We start from the raw sequence: 22,655 nt of genomic DNA on the forward strand, positions 1-22,655 counted from the left end.
AGCCAAAAACTATAGCCCTGAATCTTCTCAGACTCTCTGCTGCAGCGTCACCTTAACGCAGAGTTGCAGCGGCATTTTTGTTTAAGATCCAATTGGATAGGTGAATGAAAGTAAAGGGAATAAAGGAGACATAGCAACATAGTACACTGTGGTTAATATGACTTGATTTCCAGAGAGTTAATATCAACACAAACTTGTTGGGCTGAATGGCCTGCTTCAATGTTGCATGCTTTTTCTTGCTTTCAATCGGGTTCAAATTTCTTCACCAAGCAGATAAAACAATGTATCAAAAGTCATGCCACAGTTCTTAAAGGTACATTGACATATATTAAACTGCTTCCCCTTCCTGAAAAAGCAGATCCATGCAAATCACAACCTACGTATATTAAATGAAATGATCAATAACTATTCACATGCATGCATATACCAGATTAAATGTTTCCATAGAAATACATAAATATCAACTATCACAAGATCACAAGATCACAAGATAAGGGATGAATTAATCTATGAATTTTCTTAACTCTCGAGATCCCCTCATTTACAAAGGTGGCTTGAAGTCTCCAGATGATCTCAGTTCTGATGGATTACATCTTCCTGTAGGCTGTGTATTATCCATTCAGTATTGGGTCTCTGGTGCTTCCTAAATCATGTCCTGCCCCATTAGGGGTTTTATCATAAAACCGATCTTGTAACTCAGCTACCTGGTTACCATCCTCATCCATTTAACAATTAATCCACAAAAATATTTTGATACGTATCACCTCATTCACAGTATTCCTGCAGACTTTCCATTGCTCTATTTTGATTGTAGCCTGGCATTCAGAGTACTTTCACAATGTCTCCCATCTAAAACTGCCTCTCCAAACTTTGTATCAAGGACTATCCTTCTGGCCCTTCATCTTTTCCTCCTCCTGTCCTTCTAAGTGAGCCTGCATCAAAGTCGGCCAGTAACCACTCGGCAATGCAGGTAGGGAATATCCCATGGTGGAGCATGATGTGGTCTTGTACGCAAGCAGAAGCAATGCCAACCAATGATTCACATACACTTTGTCAAACAACTATCACTTCATGGTGTCCTTCACCACATGGACAAGTCGTTCAGCTTCCCATTAGATGCTGGACGACATGGGATTAATTAAGATATGTCACATTCTATTAGAGTGGTGAAATGTGCCAAACAGTACCAACCACTGAATTGTGGACCATTATCAGAAACTAGTTTGTTAGGGATACCACTTATGGCATAAACTGACTTAAAAGCTTCTATGATCCAACCATTTCAAATTACTGTGAGCCAACACAAGGAAATGGTCCATTACTAGCTGAAGCAACTCAAAATGCACCCAATAAAAGGAACAAGCTGGTCATCTCAGCATTTGCACCAGAAAAATGTATAGCAACAGGCTCCTGTTCTGACTTACCAACCACAACTTCACCAAATTTTCAGCCTCAAAATTAATACACATACACACTGGCTACTGCTTTAATATTAACAATATGAACAAATGCCGATCATTGATGTCCTACAGTATGCCAGCTATAGTACCATTGGAACCACTACCCTGTAGCCTGAATACAGGCAAACTTGGTTTGTCAACAGCTCATTTCACCTTCTCCCCCTGAGTCTCATCTCCAATTCAGTCCAGCCCAATAAGATTCATACATTTGGCTCATGAGACTTTACATATGAGTGGCCTTGGCAATTTCTTCTGCTGTGATCAGAAAACAATCATCAACAACAAACTGCAATTGAAAAACAGCCTCTTCCAAATCAAACATATTCTCCTCACAAGGCAGCTTTAACAATGCAGCAACAGTAGCATTCTGCTTCAATATGCGGTATTCAGTGGAGTAATTCAGATGCAACAACTCAACCCATCATTGCAGTTGTGCAGCCACAATCATCAGAATGGCTGACTGTGGCTCAAAAAGCACCACCAGTGGTTTATGATCTGTGACCAAAGTGAAGTGCCTACCAACAAGAAACCCCAAAATGACCAAAGCTTCCTTTTATACCTACACACAGTTTTCCTCACAGCCCATGCAATCAGTTGATCATGATTTGATTCCACAATGAGTCACATCCACACCTATCTCACAGCTGGAAGAATCTGGTCAGCAATAGTAGCTTCTGTAAGTCATAATGGACTTGGAAAGATTAACTACTGAGCTTTGCTCTGCATGGCTTACATAGCCATTGTTGTTGTTCATCCCAGAGCCAGCTTCCCTTCATGCAATCTTATAAAGGGCCTCAATATGATAGACAAACTTAAAAATGTTGCATTATACTGAAGCACTCCAAGGAAAGACCAAAGCCCGATTACATTACTGGGTTTTCTAGCATCCAATGTGGTCACCACCTTTTCTGAGATAAGCTCTGCTCATTTGTGTCAATTTAAAAGCCCAAAAAGACAACTTTAGACTACATACATAATTCACATTTGTTCTGTTTTGGCTGTACATTGTTCTTCTGTAAAACCTGCCAAAACTTCCACCAATTTGGTCTCTGTGGCAATGGGAATATCATCTTGTTTATATAGACACCTTGGTTCCCTTGTAGCATTTTGTCCATTACAGACTGAAAGATCTTAACTTCAAACACCAATATGGTGTATGCATACAACCCTCTGAGAATATTAATGCCAGGTAGCTCTGACTCCACATTCAATTGTGTTTGGGTATGAGATCTTACTGAAATATTTTGAAGATATCATCTTTGCAAATAAATCCTGTGAGAAAGGCAGCAGATGCTGCTTATTATCAATAGTTCTGTTCAGCATAAATTTATCACCCCATATAATCATATCATGTTGACAGACGTGGAACCACCAACAACAGGATTTCCCAATCACCATTCCTTTCCAACATGCTGCTCCTTCTCCACCTGAGCCTTAAGAGCTAGGGAACCAGTCCTGGCTGACAATGAATGGGCTTGGCACCCAGATTAACATAAATGTTGGTCTTGTATCAAATGATAATGTCAAAGCATTAGTCAGCAAAAAGATATTCAAAAGATGGCAAAAACTTCCGCAGATCTTAAGTTTATGTCCAACACTAGAGTTAACATGCAGGGCATACCGTCAGTCCTTTCTCATTGAGATCAGCTTCTTCACACAGTTTGCCATAGTCATCTTCATCTTCCTCACCATGTTCTTGTACTGGACTGTGTATAACATTTCACTGCAGATCTGCAAGATCTCCCCACAGTACACTTGCAGAATGGCTCTGCTGCTTCCCAAAGGAGTTGCAGTAAACAATTGCTCGTACATGTTGCAATCAACTGAAGAGTTGTCTTTACCCATGTCGACCACTATTTTCATCAACCATCTCAATAGTGAACTTATAATCACCACCTGTGTCTGTGGAGAGTCCCCCACTCCCAACCCCCACCATGATGGGATCTTAGCAACACAACTGTTCTAGTCTTTCTGGCTTTTCAGGCCCATTTTACCCATGGATTTCTCACTGGTCACTTTTGAGGCACCACCCATCTGCTGTCTTACACATGGCTGAAAGCCACACTCCAGAATCACACCCTGAGTGAAGATGCCCCATATTCTTGAAAATCTTTTCCATGAAGGAGGCTTTCCTGCATGCTTGCTGAATATTACCAAGGAGTTCTGCCCAAATTTTCTTATTAACCAATTCATTCAGAATAAGATCTTGAAAATGCACATCTCTATCCTAGTGTCCTTAGCTTGACTGCATATTGATGAAACATCTCTTCTGGTTCCTGGTTGCATATACCACACTTGTAACTATCAACATTTCCTGTAGGCACTGGGTTAAACTGTTCACTCAATGTTTTTAAAATATCTTCTGAAGGCACTTCATCATAGTACGAGTAAGCTCACCATTATCTCACACACTTTCAGCCCTACTACCAGGAACATTATTGATTTCCCCTTTCTGTGTGTGGCTGTATTGCTCTGTGTCCTCTCCTAGGGATCTCAGTAATATCTTTACCTCTCAGAAACATCTCCAGTTGTTCCATGAAAAGATATATAGCAGAGCCCACTAATACTTTTGAAGCTTGTCTACTTATCCATCAAGTCCACTGCTTGCCATCAAGACTGCTCTACTTAGAAAACCCTGTTCTCTATTATTTTGGTTATTGCTCTGTACTTCCTCAAGCAGCATCATCCCAAACTCATTGCCAATGCAGTTTTGCTATTCCCTACGGCAAGTAATAAGGATGGAGCTACCAATAAGTCATCCTCTTTTGAGGATAGTCAATGCTCAACTAACAGAAGTGGCTGGTACAATAATGTATCAAAAGTCATCCCATGTGGTATGCACAGTTCTTAAATGTACACTCATAAATATACCAATTTCCTCTAAATTTTTGGCTGCAGTACATTTGTCATTAAGTAACCCAATCTAATAAAATACATTACCTTCCTTCTTTCCTCATCATGCCATCCAGAACAGTGTCTGCTAGCAGGGCATTCAAATGAAAGGACGAGGGACACTTTGCATCATAGCCAACAGCAACCATGTCCTCACACAATGTTCAGATGAAGATACGCACATACAGACACATTATCCATCTCCTAGTACTGGTTAGCCCAGACTTTCCCAGTTATTACCACACTAGAAGTTTCCATTGACCACCATGGGAACTTGAAGCAATTTCTGATACTGTGCTGAAAACTGAAATGCACTTGTGAAGCCCATCAGTAAATGACTTACAACATTAATGTTTATACTTTTTTTCCAGCCTATCGTATTGTTGATGGAATCAACAGAAGCTGTAAATTTTGCTTGCTTGATAGCAGGTTATTACAGATTATTCATTGACGCAAAGAAGATGATATTTTGTAGTGCCAATATGCAGCCTCAAGTGAACAAGGCAGGTATGCTTGGTACGTTAATAGTTTCAATTTTGAAGTTCCTTTGCAGGTAACAGTCACATTTGCTGATAAGGATTCCAATGAACACTATTTATGTTGGTCATTATGTCACAGCAACCTCCTAAACTGAATGAATACAAGTCTGCCTATTTACAATGCAAAAGTAATGGCACTGCTTGAGGTGACCTTTTCATCGGGCATTTTAATTCACTGAGCTATGTCTTGAATATGAATGGAAGTGTATGTGTTTAAAAATGTGATCAAGTGCAATATTGCAATGATACCTTCTGGATTAGGTGCAATGTGGAGAAAGAGAACACTGTGTGTATGTATTGTTTTCACAAACTGGATGTCACCTATATGCAGGAATATGTTAGTTATTCCTCACCCAAATTTATGCACCGTCAATGGTCAGATTTCACCTTATACCTACCAATCAGATTCGTTCTCACAATCAAGAGGGAACACCATTCCCACAATTAGTGAATAACTTGTAACCTCAGTGCAACAACACTGCTTCGTTGACTTTTACAGGGGGAGGAGAGGGGCTGAATACACAAACTGCAAACTTCAGACTGAGATTTCCCATTCTACTCTCATACAGTGTTGTCATTGGTCCTGCTAAGATCACCTTTGACAACAGAGTGAAGCAGTTGAACAGAGAATCTTCCAGTCTGTAGAATTATGTTTGTGCATTTTTATTCAAGCAGTTTTTTTCCTTAATATTTGATGAAAGTGAAAAATCATTAAGAGCAGATGAAATCTATTATGAAACAAAATCTGTGTACTTATCATTACACACACCTCATTACAAATTTCAAAGTAATATTATTTCCTCTCATCACTTTCTAGGTTGCCGGTGTATTTATGGAGGAATTTTCTTTCTTTCAAATATGTACTTTGTTCATAACATTTACAATATATAATACAGTACATTCATATGTTGCCATTCACAGTACAAAACAATATCCCATTTATGTACAAGATTCAAGTTATTTCTTCGTCAGTTTTTCTTTTACATAATTTACACAACAGTTAATCTGAGGGTTTTCTCTGTGGATTCCAGTCCTCTAGTGTGCAATGGTGGGAGAACCTTAACCTATGGCCTCTCGCTATAGAGCCCATGTGGTAGCTACTCCAAGCTTCAGTGCATCCCTCAGCATATAGCCCTGGAACTTGCCACATGCCAATCTGCAACACTTAGTTGTGGGCAGCTCCTTGAACTGGATCACCTGCAGGTTTTGGGCAGACCAAAGAGCGTCTTTCACTACACTGATGTTTGTCTCAGTGTGCATCCCTGGGAATACCCAAAGAGCATTGAATCCTGTATTAATTGCAATCAAGGACGAAGCTCAACCTAGAGCACTGCATATTTTTTCTGCCCTTCTTGGAAACCCAAATTCAGAAGGAATATAGTCACATACACAACATTGCCACCTCAAGGCCAGCGTGCAGTGGGGTTGAGAGTCAGGCTCAATAAAGGATCTGACCGGGAGAGCCTTTGTCCCTAATAGCCAATCAAAGTCTTGATGCTTACTTGAAAGTTCTGATGATAAGGCATTCCGCCAAATGACTTTGACTGTAGTCCTTTGCCTGATTGATATGATCAAAGGTGTTCTTCCACACAAACTCTTCTACAAGAAATAGGTGGTTCAACTAAATGAAGCATTCCACAGCAACATTACCAAATCCATCACAGCACTTGGGAAAAATAGAACCTCAGCATATATAATGGCACCTGTTGTGTTTGTTTGCTTGATATGGTTACGTATAAAGATAGCCATTAGAAAGAGGGTACATTGGGTACATTTCCACCCTTCTGCCTTTCTCTGGAGATTTGGACATTGCATCTCTGGAGACACAGTTGGTCTTGAATTGCCAGATGAAAGGGAAGAGTCATGGGTGATTGCTTCTGTGCAGGAGCCTGGTATAGGCCACACCTGCATTACATTCGGCAATACCATAAGCATCTCACCAGATTAGTCCTGCAATTGAGATGGAATTCTCTTTCCATATTTCCAGTTTCTGCTTCACCTTGGCCATTTGTTCCACCCAATCCTTTGTGTATGCCGTTTCTCCTCTGAACCACATTCCCCATTCCCCACATCTTCAGGTAATCAGACCTGACAGTGAAGGGAACAAAGGATCAGATGGGCCTGTTGCCAAAGCACATGGCTTCATTAGTTGATGGAATTCACTATGGCTCCAAAGGCCATTTTAAACAGATGCTCATCAATCTGCAGACGATGGTGGATCCAAGCAGAAGACGATGATGACGTCCCTATACAGGAAAGCTTCGACCTGATTGCCTCCACTATCTGGGGACCTGACCCCTCTTATACCTGCATCCTTCCTGACCCCTCTTATACCTGCATCCTTCCCAGTGGACTTGTCAAAGAGCCTGATATAACACATAAACAAGGCAGAGGAGAGCAGCCTTGAATAACTCCAGATTTGATTGAGAAGCTCTCTTTTTTCCACTGTCGATTAGGACTTAGATTACCAGATGGGCAGAGGAAAAGATTCAAGGATATTCTCAATGTCTCCTTGGAATCCCTGGCTCACAACAGCTCAAAGTGGATGGCACTGAGAACCTCAGGGCCATATGTTGGTATCTACAGGAGGCACTGCCTAAGGAAGGCAACATCCATCATCGAAAGGTCCCCACCATCCGGGCCATGCCACCTTCTCACAGCTTCCATCGGGCAGGAGGTACAGAAGCCTGAAGTCCCACACCACCAGGTTCAAGGAGAGCTACTTCCCTTCAACCATTCGGTTCTTGAGCCAACCAGCATAACCCAAGTCACTAGAGTTTAGCAACATTATGGCCACATTGATCACGTTGCACTAAAATGGAATTTATTTTGTTCTAATTGTGTTCATACTTGTAAAAATTGTGTTTAATTTGTTTAATTTATGTTTTTGTTGTGAATGCTACTTATATGATGCGATGTGCCTGTGATGCTGCTGCAAGTAAGTTTTGCATTGCACCTGTGCATACATGTAACACAAAAAATGCTGGAGGAACTCAGCAGATCAGGCAGCATCTATGGAGGGAAATAAACAGTCAACATTTGAGATCAAGAGCCTTCATCAGGATGAAGGGCCCTGATGAAGGGTCTTGACCCAAAACATCGACTGTTTATTTGCCACCATAGATGCTGCCTGACCTGCTGAGTTCCTCCAGCATTTTGTGTGTTACTCCAGATTCCAGTATCTGCAGAATCTCGTATCTCCATTTTGTGCATAATGTACTTGTGCACATGACAATAAACTCGACTTTTTTGACTTTGACTTTGGAAGCACTCGAAAACCCAGTGTAAATGGCGAATGGAGTGCATTACTCACAAGCCATCCTTCTGGACATCCCATCTGGCACACTCTGCCTCATCTGTACTAGCATCTGCAGGACCTACATTAGCCTTATCATTCACCTCAGAACACATATGATCCATAGTGAAAGCAAGTTATTCTCAGTTCTGTAGGACCATCAAAGAATGAGAAGTAAGATGAAGCCTGTGCTGCTAATGGTACCTGGGTAGATCAATTGATCCAATTGCAGATTCCCCTTCCCCTAAACCCATTTTGGACAGTACACGTACACATACAATATTCACTCAGAGGCCTTCTCCTGGTCCAAGCTGACCAAGAAAGTATTCACCTTTCTGCTCCTCACATAGGCAATTGTATCCCTGAATAGTGAAAGGCTGTCAGTAATCTTCCTTTGAGTATCATGCAGATCTGATCCAGTTGACAGACTTGACTCAAATGGCGATGACCTTGGACAGCATTTTGTAATTCACATTAAGCAGTGAAATGAATCACCAATTACTGATCTCGTTCATCTCCTCCTTCTGCATGCAGATGAGGATCACACTTGTCCTTTCTCTTGGATTCTGTACTCTTCCAGCAGGTCTGGGCTAATCCAGTCCCACAGAGTAACGTACAATTCAGCCAGCAAACTATCACTCCTGAGATTTTTTATTCATCTTGAAGGAATGGATAGAATTTGTCAGCTCATCCAGAGTTAATGTTAGATCGAGCCTCATCCCCTTGATCTCACCCAAAACACCCAAGTTAAAATATAGGAGGTTCTACAAGGCTGCACCTTCTGTAGTTTCAAAATGTCCAGCCCAGTAGACAGGATGTACACATGCTTAGTATGTAAGCCACAAGGATTACACTGAACCAATCTCTTTCTTCAGCTTCTGATCACAGAGATCCCTAGTAAATTTCTGGAAGATGAATTGTGAGGATCTCTCAACCCATTCAATATGGTGGACTCTGAATCCTGGAAGCTTAGAATCAAAGAGCCAGGTTTTCTGGCTCTTTAACTCTTGGAGTTGCTCTTTGGCATCTACCTTCATCAACAGCCATAGTAGCAGATCCTGCATGCCTTTCTGGAGATGATGCATTTCCCTCTGACTCTCTCTTGGTCTACACCACAATTAATGTGTTGTCAGATATGCAAATCTCACTAAAATCTGAAGTTCCATTTAAGTTAGGAGGTTCACCATAAAGCAGCTGAGATACCTGAACAGTAAATGTATAACCATTTTTAATTGTCATTTAAGTAGGGGTTGATTTCAAATACTTAAATTTTTATTTAGGGTACATCTCTCATTAGTAGGTCTTAGTTTTCAGCTGACCTTTTAGCATACCCATATGAACAAATTTTTCATTAAAGATTTTAATGCCCCCATCACATTTAAATAAACCCAATGGCAGTCAGGAGTATTATGTGAATTTTTTCCCTCTGTCCCTCCTTGGGAAACCTTTAGGCTGCCTTACAGAAATACTAGCTAAAAGCTTACACAGGGACTGCAGGTGCAAGGAAAGTTTGCTGCAGCTAGTCCACCACAATGGGAAATCTTTCACCAGTAAGGATAAGAAATCCCGAAATATGTGGGTGATTTTAAGCACAATTTTATCAACCCAACATCACATCATAGTGACATTCAGAATCTGTCTTGCTTACAGAAAGACAATAGTGCCCATTACATTTTTAAACTCCAGACTTCTAGAATAGTTGTAAACCAAAGGATGACTCAACTCAAATCCCTTTCCCTTACTAAACCTCGACTAATCATTTATTTGAGTTTATATCACACACATATTGAAACCACAGATATTCACAAATTGTTGCAGTTATCTAGAATATTTAAAATATTACATCTGTGCACATTTCCAGTGGTTTACCAAAGAAGTTTCCAAATAACTTTTATTCATGGGTGGAAAAAAGGCAGACAATTTTTAGTATGTGTTGGTTGATTCAAATGGACAGCTTTTCTCTGTCAATTGAGACAAAGTACAAGATAAAAATGTGGGTGAAGTAATAAAGATGTGCAAGCTTGTGAGGTGAATCACAATGTTTAAATGGCAATTTACATGCATTCTATAAATTAAATTTGTTTTAAGTTTTTACAGTAGCAATGTAATATCATTAATAATTTCTTGTCAACAGTATTACATTTCTGCCAATCCTATCAATAATTTTGTCAAATACTTTTATAAAAGCATACATTAAAAGATATAGAAAGGAATCAAACACTTTTTCTGCCACAGAGGAAAAGGTCTTCCAAAAAAAACTTATTTCAGAGGGGGGAATAGGCAAGAATAATAAATAATAGTGGAATTTTAAAGAGATTTTAAAATTAGGTTATTCTGCTACACAAAATGACCTGATATTTTGATTCCTTAATATAGGTGTGGCCAAGCGTTCAAGCTCAAGAGTAATGAAACAAGAAGTTTTAAATATTGACACTTTCAGTGAGATATAAGACTGAACCTGTTTCAAATTCCAACCCCTTGTTGATCTGATCAAGAGTAGTCAATACAAAAGTGTGATAGCCAATACTTTATAATGTGATTTTAAAGTGTGTCACTTGGTATCATTCTCACCCGAGTTAGAAGGCTCTGGATCTGAGTCCCACTCCAAAAGATTTAGCATAACAATATATGTGAGCACTCCAGTGCATTCCCGAGAGTGCTGCACTATTGGAGGTGCTATTTGCTGATGAAGTTGGAAGTAAAATATCACATGGGACTGTTTCAAAGAAGAGTAGGGGATTATTTCTTGTGTTCTGGCTGATATTTATCTTTCAAACAACATCAGTGAGAAATTGATTACCTGGTCATCATCACATTGCTGTTTGTGTAAATTTGCTATGTGCAAATTGGCTGCCACAGTTCCTCTATTACAATGCCTAATTTTACTTCAGAAGTACTCCACTGGCTGCAAGGTTTGAGATTCCTGAAATTGTTCATCTTTATTGTCTTTCCTGATTCTTTTGATTGTCAGAACTTGGTATTACATTCTTAAAAATATACACATTGATATTTTTGAGGCAAAGCTTATATGAAATTCCCAATGTTGTACAGAAAGGAGGAAAATTGTTACAGCATTTGGTAATCATATTATACGTCAAAGTATTATTTACTTAAACTGAAAAAGTCAAAATAATAATGATTTGAAAACACAGTACTAATTAACTTCATGTACCTATAATGGCATCAGTATTAACTGCAACATGAATTTTACTTGCAAATTTTTATGAAGTCTTCATTTTTCTTTCTAAGCTCTGTCCTGCATATCCTCATTACCTTTAAGTCCATTTTTCAAACCCATTTTAGAAGATTTGAAAGTTTTAGTGTTCTTCATGCAAGTTCTTCTTAATCTGATGGTCCTAGTAGAATTAATATATGCCTCTAAAGGTTGACTTGAACTGAATCATATGATTGAGAAATTAGTACCAGAAGTATTGTACTTAGTTTCACATTCATTCTGTCAATGCAGAATTATAGATTATTTTGCAAATTGACTTGAAATTATTACACACACTGTGGGAGAAAAAACTGCAACTGAGCGTGTGATCCTCTTACATTACTAAACATATATTTTATAACCACAAATGGCTTTAAGCTTTTAGATCTTGTAAACTGACAATCCTGCTAATTTTAGTCTGAACACATAGCTAAAATTTAGTCCAGATGCAATCTGTGGTCCTGATAAAATACATTGTATAACTAATTGGAAATGTATGTATAGAAATGTCTACGAAGCTATTTTTTTAATGAAATATGTAGTACTCGGTAGTTCTCCTGAATTGTGGTGCCTCATAAAGTAAAATGCGTCCCTCATCTTCAATGCAGCTTGATGAGTTTACTCAAAGCACCAGGGATACATAAGATCTAATCCTAAATCAGGATTTTAGACTTCAGGGTTGACCTTGCAATGCTTTACACTAAAAGGAGAACAAATCACTTGTGTGGGGCCAACAGTCAGCCATGCTGCCATAAAGGAATTGTGGCCAACCATCTGCCACGTACAGCCTGAAACTTCCATTTTATAAGATAGGTACCAAGGCTTTCCCTGAGACCCAATTTCACTTCTCCTTGACTCCCCATGTACAGGGACTGATACAAAATTTCCTTATTATTTTTGAGAATTCCCTTTGTTGCTTCATGGAGCCAACTTCAACTCTAATGGAAGCCAGTGCGCCTCATCTTGTTGATTGCATCAATCTGACACAAGATGCATTTAGGCATTCCCAAAGTAGCCTGTCCCTTAATACGTGTGGCTTACTCAGAGAAAGGTAAAGGCTCCAGCTGTGACAGAGCCGACTGGGATTTCCAGTTGTCAGAACCCAGCATTTCCAGGTCCCAATCTTTTCTCAAATGATTATAACAAACTCTTTCCAAAGTTACATCTGGAGTGCAGTGAAATTGGCAAGGAAAGTCATCCTGTGGATGTTAACCGCTCAACTGCCTAGTTTCTGCTAGTTGGTAGGGTTAACTTCCATCCCCTTCTTCCTCAAACTGAAGAGGAAAAAAACATTTGTTTCTCGGATAAGTGAAGTCATGGATAACTGAATTTATTATTGAAGATGATGATATCGTTCCTTTTCATTAACAGACTACAGAAATATACCGAACATTCTGCAACCAGAATGGACTATTTCGTCATCAGGTCCCATTCTAAAACCTGAGGGAAGAGGTACAGGTTGCCCTCATAATCTTCCACACCACATTGAGTCTCAGACTGCACGTAATCTGATGGCAAATACCCCAGAGTCCAATCTGGTAAGATTTCACTGTTTACAAATGCAAGAAAGAAGAAAGGAATTTGAAAATCAAATCAATATTAATGAAAACTTCATCTTCTTTGAGGAGTCAAGACCAAGGACAAAGTCTGACCCTACACCAAATACATCAAAAACAAGGCACAGCAACTCTGACATCAGGAGTCTTTCTGGGCAGCAAGGATTTCTGAGTAGGGGGAGAGCAAACACACTGGACAGCCAAATGAAAATGGCAATTGCTTATACCACAGACCATCATAACTGTATCTGTCCGAAAATCCCAATGCAGCTAACAAGAGTGAATAGTGCAAAGATCCTTCCCATAATAATCAAGGAAAATGATGATTTGCTTTGTGATGCTTGTAAGGTCAAAATGAGAGGCAATATTATTCCCAAAGGAAGCAGTACAGAGAAGTGCTTAAACTCTTGCAATTACCGGGATGATGTCGTTGACCTGACAACTCTCCCTCTGCCAGGAAGCGATGAGGAATATGAAGGAGAGGAGTGTCATTCTCTACTTCCCACATTGGCTGCTCCTCCACCTGGTTTCAGGGATAATAGTTCAGATGAGGATGACTCCAAACGAAGGACCACTCAAAGCATAGCTTCTAGCCGGCAACCCTGTGATGTACACTTCAATGATATCCCAGTGTCACTAATTGATGGTGTTCAAACAAGGACTGTGAGACATCATGCCCAGGAACTGGATGATGCTCTGGTTTCCACACTCCAGGCCCTGGAAGCTTTAGCTGCAGCTGAAGAGTGTCCACGTAGTCAACCACAAGAAGGCTCAGGTACTAATATTATGTTTTGGTTGAATTCAATACTTTCAAGTCATTTCCCAATTCATGTTTTAATCCAACTTTTCTAATGATATTCACAGTAAGAAAGTAACAAAAAAGGGAAAAACTGCAGATGCTGGAAATCTGAAAAAAAAAAATCAGAAAATGTTGGAAATACTTAGCAAGATAGGAACCATCTGTGGAGGGAGAAACAGTATTAATGTTCTGACAAAAGGTCACTGACCTGGAAGGTTAACACCATTTCTCTTTCTACAGATGATGTCTGACCTACTGAGGATACCCTGCATTTTCTGATACTAGATTAAAGTAGCTGCCCTGCTATGTTGTCAAACTTTTAATGTGCTTCAGGATTTAGTTATACAGGTGACCTTTACCAGGGAAAGAAAATTGAAGAAAATTTCTTTTTGCAAAATTCTCTCTTTTTACATTAAGAAAATAATAGGCACTTTTATCATTAGGGTTTATTTACCTGTTTTGGCATTTCAGAGGTGTCTGTCATTGAGAGCACTTACATAATGAAACCACTATTCAAGCATAGCCAGCCTCAGTCATTTTAGTATTGCTCTATCTCAGGAAATAGAGGCTGCAAGCACTATCTAATAACCGGTTTTAATGGCATTTACATGGTATTATTTTTTCAGTGAATTCATTGTATCTCTGTAACATCACTCAAGTAAAATCTTTCTACTGTATTTGTTAATCAACTGTATAAAATATTCTGAGTTGTAACTTTGCCTTTTGCTTCCATCAATCACAGCATGGTTGAGTACCTGAGGAATTCCAGTATCTCTTGAGGTTTTCTTAGATCTCAGATAAATCATACCTTTCCCATCTACCCTCTCCCAAAAAACGTCGGCTAGTATTATACAAAATCAAAACAGTTTTGCTCAGTCAGATGAGCAACAATATGTTAATTCATGGCTAAATTTTTAGCACCTTCATGCAAAGGCACCATTTTATTCAATACTCAGGTGCATTTAGTTATAATAGAGTATTTTTGAATACGTAAATGATTCAGTAGTAGGGTTTAATTAATGTTAGCAAACTATCTGGTGACATTTAAGTATTAGGCTGAGTCGTTCTGTGGAATACACACTTTCAGTAAGCAATAGAGCAAGCAGTAGAAGCTGAGATATACTGATGAAGACCTGCTGTTCAAAGTTAGTAGTGTGAAACAATGGCGTTATAGACAGCAAGGTCATTAATAATCAGAGGGTCAGATAAGTATGGGAGGCCATTGTTCTGGTGATGAACACAGAGTTGAGTGTCAATAGGACCTTGGTTGGATAGCTCAAGGAAGGTGTCTAACCTGAAGAAAAATGAAACATTGAGAAATGAGGTTGACCATAAAGCAATAAAGATTACTTTTACCTTTTTTGTAATATTTGTTCCAGTTATGCTCTGATGGCCAGTACCATGATTAGCCCTGCAGATGTCTCACAGCAGTCTAGCTTGGACTGAATATTTGCTTCTCAGCAATTGGTTAAAAGTTAATACAATCAAGGAATTGTAACACAGATTTAAAAATTATGTTAGCATGAAGGCAGGATGGTAAACCAACAAACCACTTTATTTTAAATAAAATAAATGAATAATGATTTCTAATCATTTTTGTTATGTGAAAAATGATAATACAATTTTGCCACTCCTATGTGAAAATATATTAATAATCCAGCTAACTTCAAAGTCTAAGAGTGCAAGAAGTATGAGGCAATAGAAGTACCATACCCTGGAACGTACCTCTAAAAAAAATCCCTTCATTCAATATGAAACCTCTCCGTTCATACAGAAAAAGTCCAGAGTGCCCAGGTGGAGGGACTCAGCAGTCCAATCTGCTCACTCCTTCCACAAAGAGTGTAATACAAGTTATTCAATGGAAATCAACTCAGCACTGGTGGCACGCAAGCTGACAGAAGGAAACACCAATCTTAGTTTGTGCAACTGAAATGGTGTGTCCTGTGCAATTCTTTAAAATGAATCAATGAGAGTTATTTGCTATAAAACATGATATATATTGTCTTCAACTACAACTTGACAGCATGATGATGAAATATGCCCTTTCTTCCTCTTACAGATACTTTTTATAGTGTAACCTCAAGAACAACAAGACAGACATCCTCAGCTACAAGCTACATCACAACATTCTGCATCATTCTCACATATAGCCCACATAAGCCAGAAACAAATAATACAGGTTTAGAGCAGGAATCAAACAGTGAGTGACTTTATGCAGATATTAAAGGCACAGGCACAAAGACTGAAGAAGCAACATATCTAAAGACGTACCATTGTCATGGAACATATGGAGTTGGTTTGTGGATGAGATATGATGCAGCCAGCTATGCATCTGAAGATATTTCAGCAACATATGTGGTACACAATTCACTTTCCTTATTGCAGAGCACAATACAAATGGTTGAGAAACAATTAGCAATGCTGCACAGCAAGAGATTTCTGCTTTACCAACTACAATTGAGCAGCTTGTAGCTGTAATCACAGAGACTTCTGTTGCATATTTAACAAGTATATTTGAAATATCCCTCAAGATACTATAAAGATATTGTCCATAAGGCAATTTTGTCAAATTTCATGAATAAATAAGGAGGACTTTGCATCCTCATGACAGATTGTGCTCAGGAGAATAGCACTTGATAGATTTAGCCTTTCACAAATATAAAGGTGCAGTCTCACAACTTACTTCCTGTCTTCGGTCTACAACTGCCTCTATACAAGTCATGGGAGAAGCAGTTAACAGCAAAATCACAGCATTACCCATCCCCATTCCCCAAGCTCTGCAGCTAAAATGGGACTAGCAATTTCCTTCACAAGAAGGATTTTCTTGATCAGTAACATGTAGGTTGATCATCAGCTAATGCAACCAGTACCCTGTAACAGTTGCATTAAAAAAATTATCCATCACATTGCATTTTAAATATTACAGATATGGAGGTATTATATATCAAGCAGAGAATGACACAAGACAGTGGTCGACTGAAGTTAAAACAAATCCAGTTGAGTACACATGAACAAATCAAAAGCAGTTTAATTCCATACAAAACTAGCAAGAAGGAATGAGGATTAATTAGATCTCTGAAAAATTCTTTATGAATCAGGATAAAGAAACTAAACACTTCCAAATAAATAGCATATTTCATAAGTTCAGGAAGTTCCAAAGAGTTTTACAAACAATGAAGTACTTTTACAATGTAGCCACGAATAATTTAAGAAATGTAGCAGCCAATTTGCATGTAGCCAGGTCCCTCAAAGAGCAATGTGATAAAGGGCATGTAATCTGGATTTTTAGTGATGTTGATTGGAGATAAATATTGACTGTATTTTTAGAAATAATTAACTTCCTGTTTGAAAAAGTCCAACAGGATCTTTTACATCCATCTGAAAAGGCAGATGGAGCCTATGTTTAATGTCTCATAAAAAGACTGCATGACCAACTATACTTCCTCAATACTACACTGTTATGATGTTCTACATATTCTATTCAGGCCTCTGGTGTAGAACGCAAACTCAACCTTTTGTTGCAGAGCTGACGGTACTTAAGTGGGATGAATGAACCAATAATTAGTTGTGATGGGTTAACATAAGGCAACAATGGAACATTGTGATAATGGCAACAGGGAACGAGCAATGATCCATTGAGCTTGACCCAAAGAGTCTCGTTGTAATAAGCATCATGACTGCCAGCGAGCAACAGTCATGCAACCATTTTAGGGCAAGCAAAATAAAAGATATAAATAGAAGAAGAATTCAGATGCAAGAAGAATTTTGGTAAACGTCTTTCAGACACTTAAAGACATTAAAAATGTTCCAAGAGTTCACAGTAACCATGAACAGTAGTGTGGTGCTCTAGTTAGTGCTGCTGCTTCACAGCTCCAAGAACGCAAGTTCAATCTTGAGCTCAATTTGCACATTGTCTCCATGACCGCATGGGTTTCCTTCAGGTGCTCCAGTTTCCTCCTACATGTCAAAGACAAATTGGTAGGTTAATTGGTTACTGTAAATTACTACTGTAGGTTAATGGCAAAAAGAATCAAAGAGAATTTTATGGATATGTGTGAGACAGAATAATTTTTAAGAGTACAGGGAAATAAGGGGACGGAGAAAGAGATTAATGGGATTGTTCCCATGGGAGTCAGTCTGGACTTCATTGGCTAAATGGTCTCTTTCTGTGCCATAAGATATGAGGTACATCAACATACATGCCTCTTATTCTTACCTGTTAAGATCTGAATTCAACCAGATCCCTTTTGAACATTTCCAATGAACCCATAGGTATTGCATAAGGCAGTAATTTATTACAGAGATCACTGACCTTCTGTATAAAGTAAACCCTGCTGACTTTTAACTAAGTTCTATTCTTACAGAACTTGCATGCATGAACCTGTTCACCCTAATCTCTCTAATTCAAGTAGTCTGTCTATTAGTACCTTTGTCAAGTATATTTCTATTGAAGTTGATGTTTAATTTCAGCAGTGAATATAATAACAATTAACATTCATTCAGCTCATTTCTTTTATACTTACTGCTTCAAATTATTAGATGCATTCTTTCTGTTTTGATCTACAGGTTTGATTGTATTGGCAGCTATGACACCAGAGTCATCACTGGATTCTGGCCATGAAACAAATTCTTCAGAAATGACGGACATCTCTGAAATGGTCTCAGCAATAAAGCAGCATCATTTACTTGCTTATCAGGGAAATAAAACTGGTCTAATTATGAAAAAAGATTTTCCCTTGAGTGCTGTCAGATGTTGTGCGCAAGCTGCTTTCAGAGGAGTTCCATGTCCAAAGCGATATTATGAAGAAGTAAACACTTTATCTGCAGTTGCTTCATCTAAGCAGAATCCCTTGTCTAGTTCCATTAGGCTCAAACCTAGTCACATGACTGGATTTTGCACAGTTCACATGAGACCTCAGGTATTTGCTCATTCTAATGAAGCCACAAGCAGGCCAGAAAACGTTATTTTAAAGCCTCTTCTTCAGCAGAATTGTCCTAGTTGTCCAAAAACAATCGAAGACCAGATGTCGAAACAACAAACAATTCAATCTAAAGAAGACTTTTCCAAAAGCCTGACGTGTCCCGATGAGATAACAACTCGGAGTGAAGACAAATCATCATTTCTTCATGTAGGTGATGATAGAACGTGTATTAAGCAGTTACTAAGTAGAAGAAACTCTGGAAACAGCCCCAGAATTGCAAGCCCTGAAATCCACCAAGAAAATTCATCAAGTTATGGCTCAACAAATAATACTTCTCCTCCAGTTTCCAGGTACACAGGCAGCCGTGCAAAGTGTGATGCTTCAAAAAATGAGTATTTGAAATATGAAGGAGGTATGCAGGGAAACCCCAGACCATGTGAATGTCATTTGCTGAAGACCGAGGCAAGGCAAGTAGACTCTCAGGCCCACAGAACAACTGTCTTCCATACTTGCACACCAAAGAACAATGAAATGGCTTATGTTAAAGTAAGCAACAGGAAGTATCAGCCAACAACAGGTAAGGAAATCTCAGCATTATTCAATGACGATCTTATAGATTTGGCAGATGTTCCAGCAAGTCAAAAGAATGATTATACCAAAACAGAAAAGGAAAGTCAACCCATGAGGACTAGTTCCCCAAGTCAAGGCTGTTATCACAGTCCTTATAGATACCCAGTTGCCACTTTAGGGCCAGATAACAGCACAGTGCAGCAAGATAATGCTGAAAAGATGAAGTGTCAGGGGCGCCCATGTTCTTGTAAAACTAGTATCAGTTCAGAGAAAACTGCTAGCATCACAATGTGCTCCAGGCCTTCCAGTCTATGTGATGTTGCATTGCCACCACACGTCTCATCATCTCCAGTGTCAGAAAATGTCTTTGATGCCAAACAGCACACATCACTTATTCCTGATAAAGTTAAGTCACAAAAAGGCTCCCTATTGAACTTTAAGAATCTCTTCTCAGCTACTTTTCCAACAAGATTTAAGAGAGAAAGTGATGAGAGGCAAGAGCAACTTCAGAAGGTGAAACAATATGAACTCGAATTTCTTGAAGAATTACTCAAGCCCAAAACCAAAGTTGACGTATTTGCGGAAGATTACGTTTATCGCAAAGGATCTGGACATTGCTCTTGTCAGATCAAAAGTAGTCCAGTTGGAAATATTCCAGGTCTATCCAGGGAACGACGTCGTAGCTGTGACTGTAAACGTCGAGGATTGGCTTGTGACTCAATGTGTTTTCCATCAATCCCTAGTACTCTAGATTCACAAAGAGCAGATCGAGGCAAAGGCCCTTGCGTTCACAAGCAGCCTAAAACCAGTGTTGCCCCTCCTGCACCAAATATCAGTACCAAACAAAAAGCCATTCGAAGGCGGACCTCAAGTCTAGAGTCCAGTGACCATAGATCTGAACAGCAGCCTGGTGTGCTTTGCATGATGGCACGCGGCGATTGTCTGAAAGTGCCTCATGGCAAGAAACTGGAGCGACACAATAGTGCCACCAACATAGTCTCTGAGGCAGAAATAAGTGAAATAACATCACAATGTTCAGAGAACCATACATGTATGGCCATATCTAAGACAGAAGAAACCAGGAAAGTAGAAAAAGGGAAAGAAATTGTAAGAAAAGCCCTTAAAAGCCAGTGTCGGGAACCACCCCAGTTTGATGACCCATCTTATGTACAAATTTCCAATGCAGACAAACAGCAAAGGTCCCCAGCAATTTTCTCTGTTCAGGGAGAATTCAAACCATCAAAGTCAGTGCCACTTCTGAAGGGAGACATGGCCAGCAACAACCGATGCTGTTCCTTCAGATATTGTTTTTATTATAGAAATTGTGACGTTGCTGACGACAACAGTGATAAGGATGAACTTTCATATTCAGTTCCAATGCAGCTTCTTCCAGATCTGAGATCTGACAGTTCAGTGACACTCAGTGAAACGTTAGCTAAAGCTTATCAAACATCAGACAGAAATGTTTCCAATGGATGTGAGGAGAACGTACAACAGGAAGCAGTATTGCATGATATTGGACTTGATAACAACATAACAAGAATCAATGCTCTGCGGAATAGTGTCTACACGTTACCTGATGGCTTTATTGCTGCTCAGAAGGATACTAGTGAACTGCTATCCATCTTAAGGCAATGCACAACAAATCACGGAAACCATGATCCAAAACGTTACATTTCACACCTGGACGAGTACAAACAGACACTCACACTTAAGTTTAAAGAGCTGCGAACTGCATGTAGGAGAGTGGCAGCAGTAGACAAAAGCCCATCACGCATGCTTTCAGCTATCTCAACTAGCTTTCAAGTATTATGTGGCCTCATTGAGACTTTCGTGCACTTGGTTTATATTGTACGATCAGAAAGGCAGTGCAGAGAACTCCTCTCTAAAGTAGAGGAAGTGGTGATCAATTACACATTTTTACTCCGAGCAGCAGAAGAATCATCAAGTAAGACATCTGCTCATCACTTAACAAAGCAATCAACCTCTGTAACTACAGTAGTGAACACATTTACTCGTTCAATTAAAACATTAATGAACAAATAAATTCATGAAGCCATGCACTTAAGCACCATCTTTTGTGTACAACTTACAAAAAAAACTTTAAACAGATTCCAGTGTCCTGTGCTCGGTAGTCATTTATGTGAACGGTATTTTATCTGTCTCTTTCCTGCTTTATTCCCATATTATCTGTTCTTCTTATGCTAAATGTATGTAGTAAGTCTTTCTCCTGAACCCAACTAGATCTGTCAACTCCACCTTACCATGTACAGGGCGAACTTGCCTTTCATTTTTAACTCGAATCTATTAATCTCAATTCTTGAATCAAAATTATTTATTATTCTCAGATATTTCAATAGTAGCAGAACACCATCCAAATCAGGATTCAGCAGGGAGAGGATTAGTAGGAAGAGAACATTTGGCTAGATTGGATGTAAGAAGAATTGTTTGGATTATCAGAGAGTATTTCGGCACAGAAACTACATAAAGCTAAGAGACCGTGTAAACTGCATAAAGCTAAGAGATTGTTTATGCCAGTGTCACAGAGGCTAGGAACATATAATCAGAACATTTTCCCTTCCTAGTAAAATATAGTTTCTGGTTTTATTTCCATAATCATTTACCCATAAACAATGTGAAATAAAATTATTAGCATTTGATTGAGACTTTATATCCCATGTTGTCTACAGAAACTAATCATACCTATAGATCTTATCACCTAATTGTCTAGGCTTGCACGTGTCAAATTATTGTCTCTCCAGAATTATTGCCCCTCAAAAATAGTAAAGCATATTTAATGCAATTTATTTAAAAGAATATTGTGAACTGAAATGTTCCTTATACTTCTTTCATATTGGCATAATATTTAATACTAAAAATGTATACACCATTTTTCCCACAGCTATATGATAGAAAAATACCCACAACTTATGTACTGCATATGAATTTGTTACAGAACTACAACTATTCTTGCAATGAAAGCTTACTATTATGGATAGAGTTCTAAAGCTTTAATGATAATACAACTTGCAAGCATGAATTTTGATAGGCCAAGAACTAAACATCAAAAGTAAGACACCTTTTATGTTAGTCTCAGTAGAAGGAACTTCATAGGTATTATTGTCTTTCATAAGTAACATATCGAAAGGAGCTACTGTAATCCCATATCCCATCACTAGACCTTCCTTAAAGTATATTGTTAATATTGTAGAAGATTGGTAGCTACTGTGAATCTCTTTTTGTACTACATGCTGGTATCTTTTCATTATTTAGCTGATGCCAGATAAGCACAACACTAATCCAGACATAATTCTGTTCCTATCTGTACAATTCATTCTACTGGATTTCAGTGGCTCATACTTCATCCTTTTCATTTTCAATGTACTGAGTTCCAGTGGACCCCATTTC

General features: G+C 38.8%; 1 protein-coding gene across 1 annotated transcript in view; it reads left to right on the plus strand.

Annotated features, from left to right (window-relative positions):
• The window catches only part of frmpd3 (FERM and PDZ domain containing 3), a 92,964-nt gene extending 71,671 nt beyond the window's left edge, over positions 1 to 21,293 (plus strand). The window contains exons 12-14 of the mRNA XM_052022313.1: positions 4,724 to 4,859; positions 12,772 to 13,731; positions 18,322 to 21,293. Of these exons, the coding sequence (XP_051878273.1) occupies positions 4,724 to 4,859; positions 12,772 to 13,731; positions 18,322 to 21,293 (4,068 nt within the window). The remainder of the gene's footprint in view (positions 1 to 4,723; positions 4,860 to 12,771; positions 13,732 to 18,321) is intronic.
• Positions 21,294 to 22,655: the final 1,362 nt, after the last annotated feature.

The sequence above is a fragment of the Pristis pectinata genome, chromosome 8 (assembly GCF_009764475.1).
Source record: "Pristis pectinata isolate sPriPec2 chromosome 8, sPriPec2.1.pri, whole genome shotgun sequence".
Lineage (NCBI taxonomy): Eukaryota > Metazoa > Chordata > Chondrichthyes > Rhinopristiformes > Pristidae > Pristis > Pristis pectinata.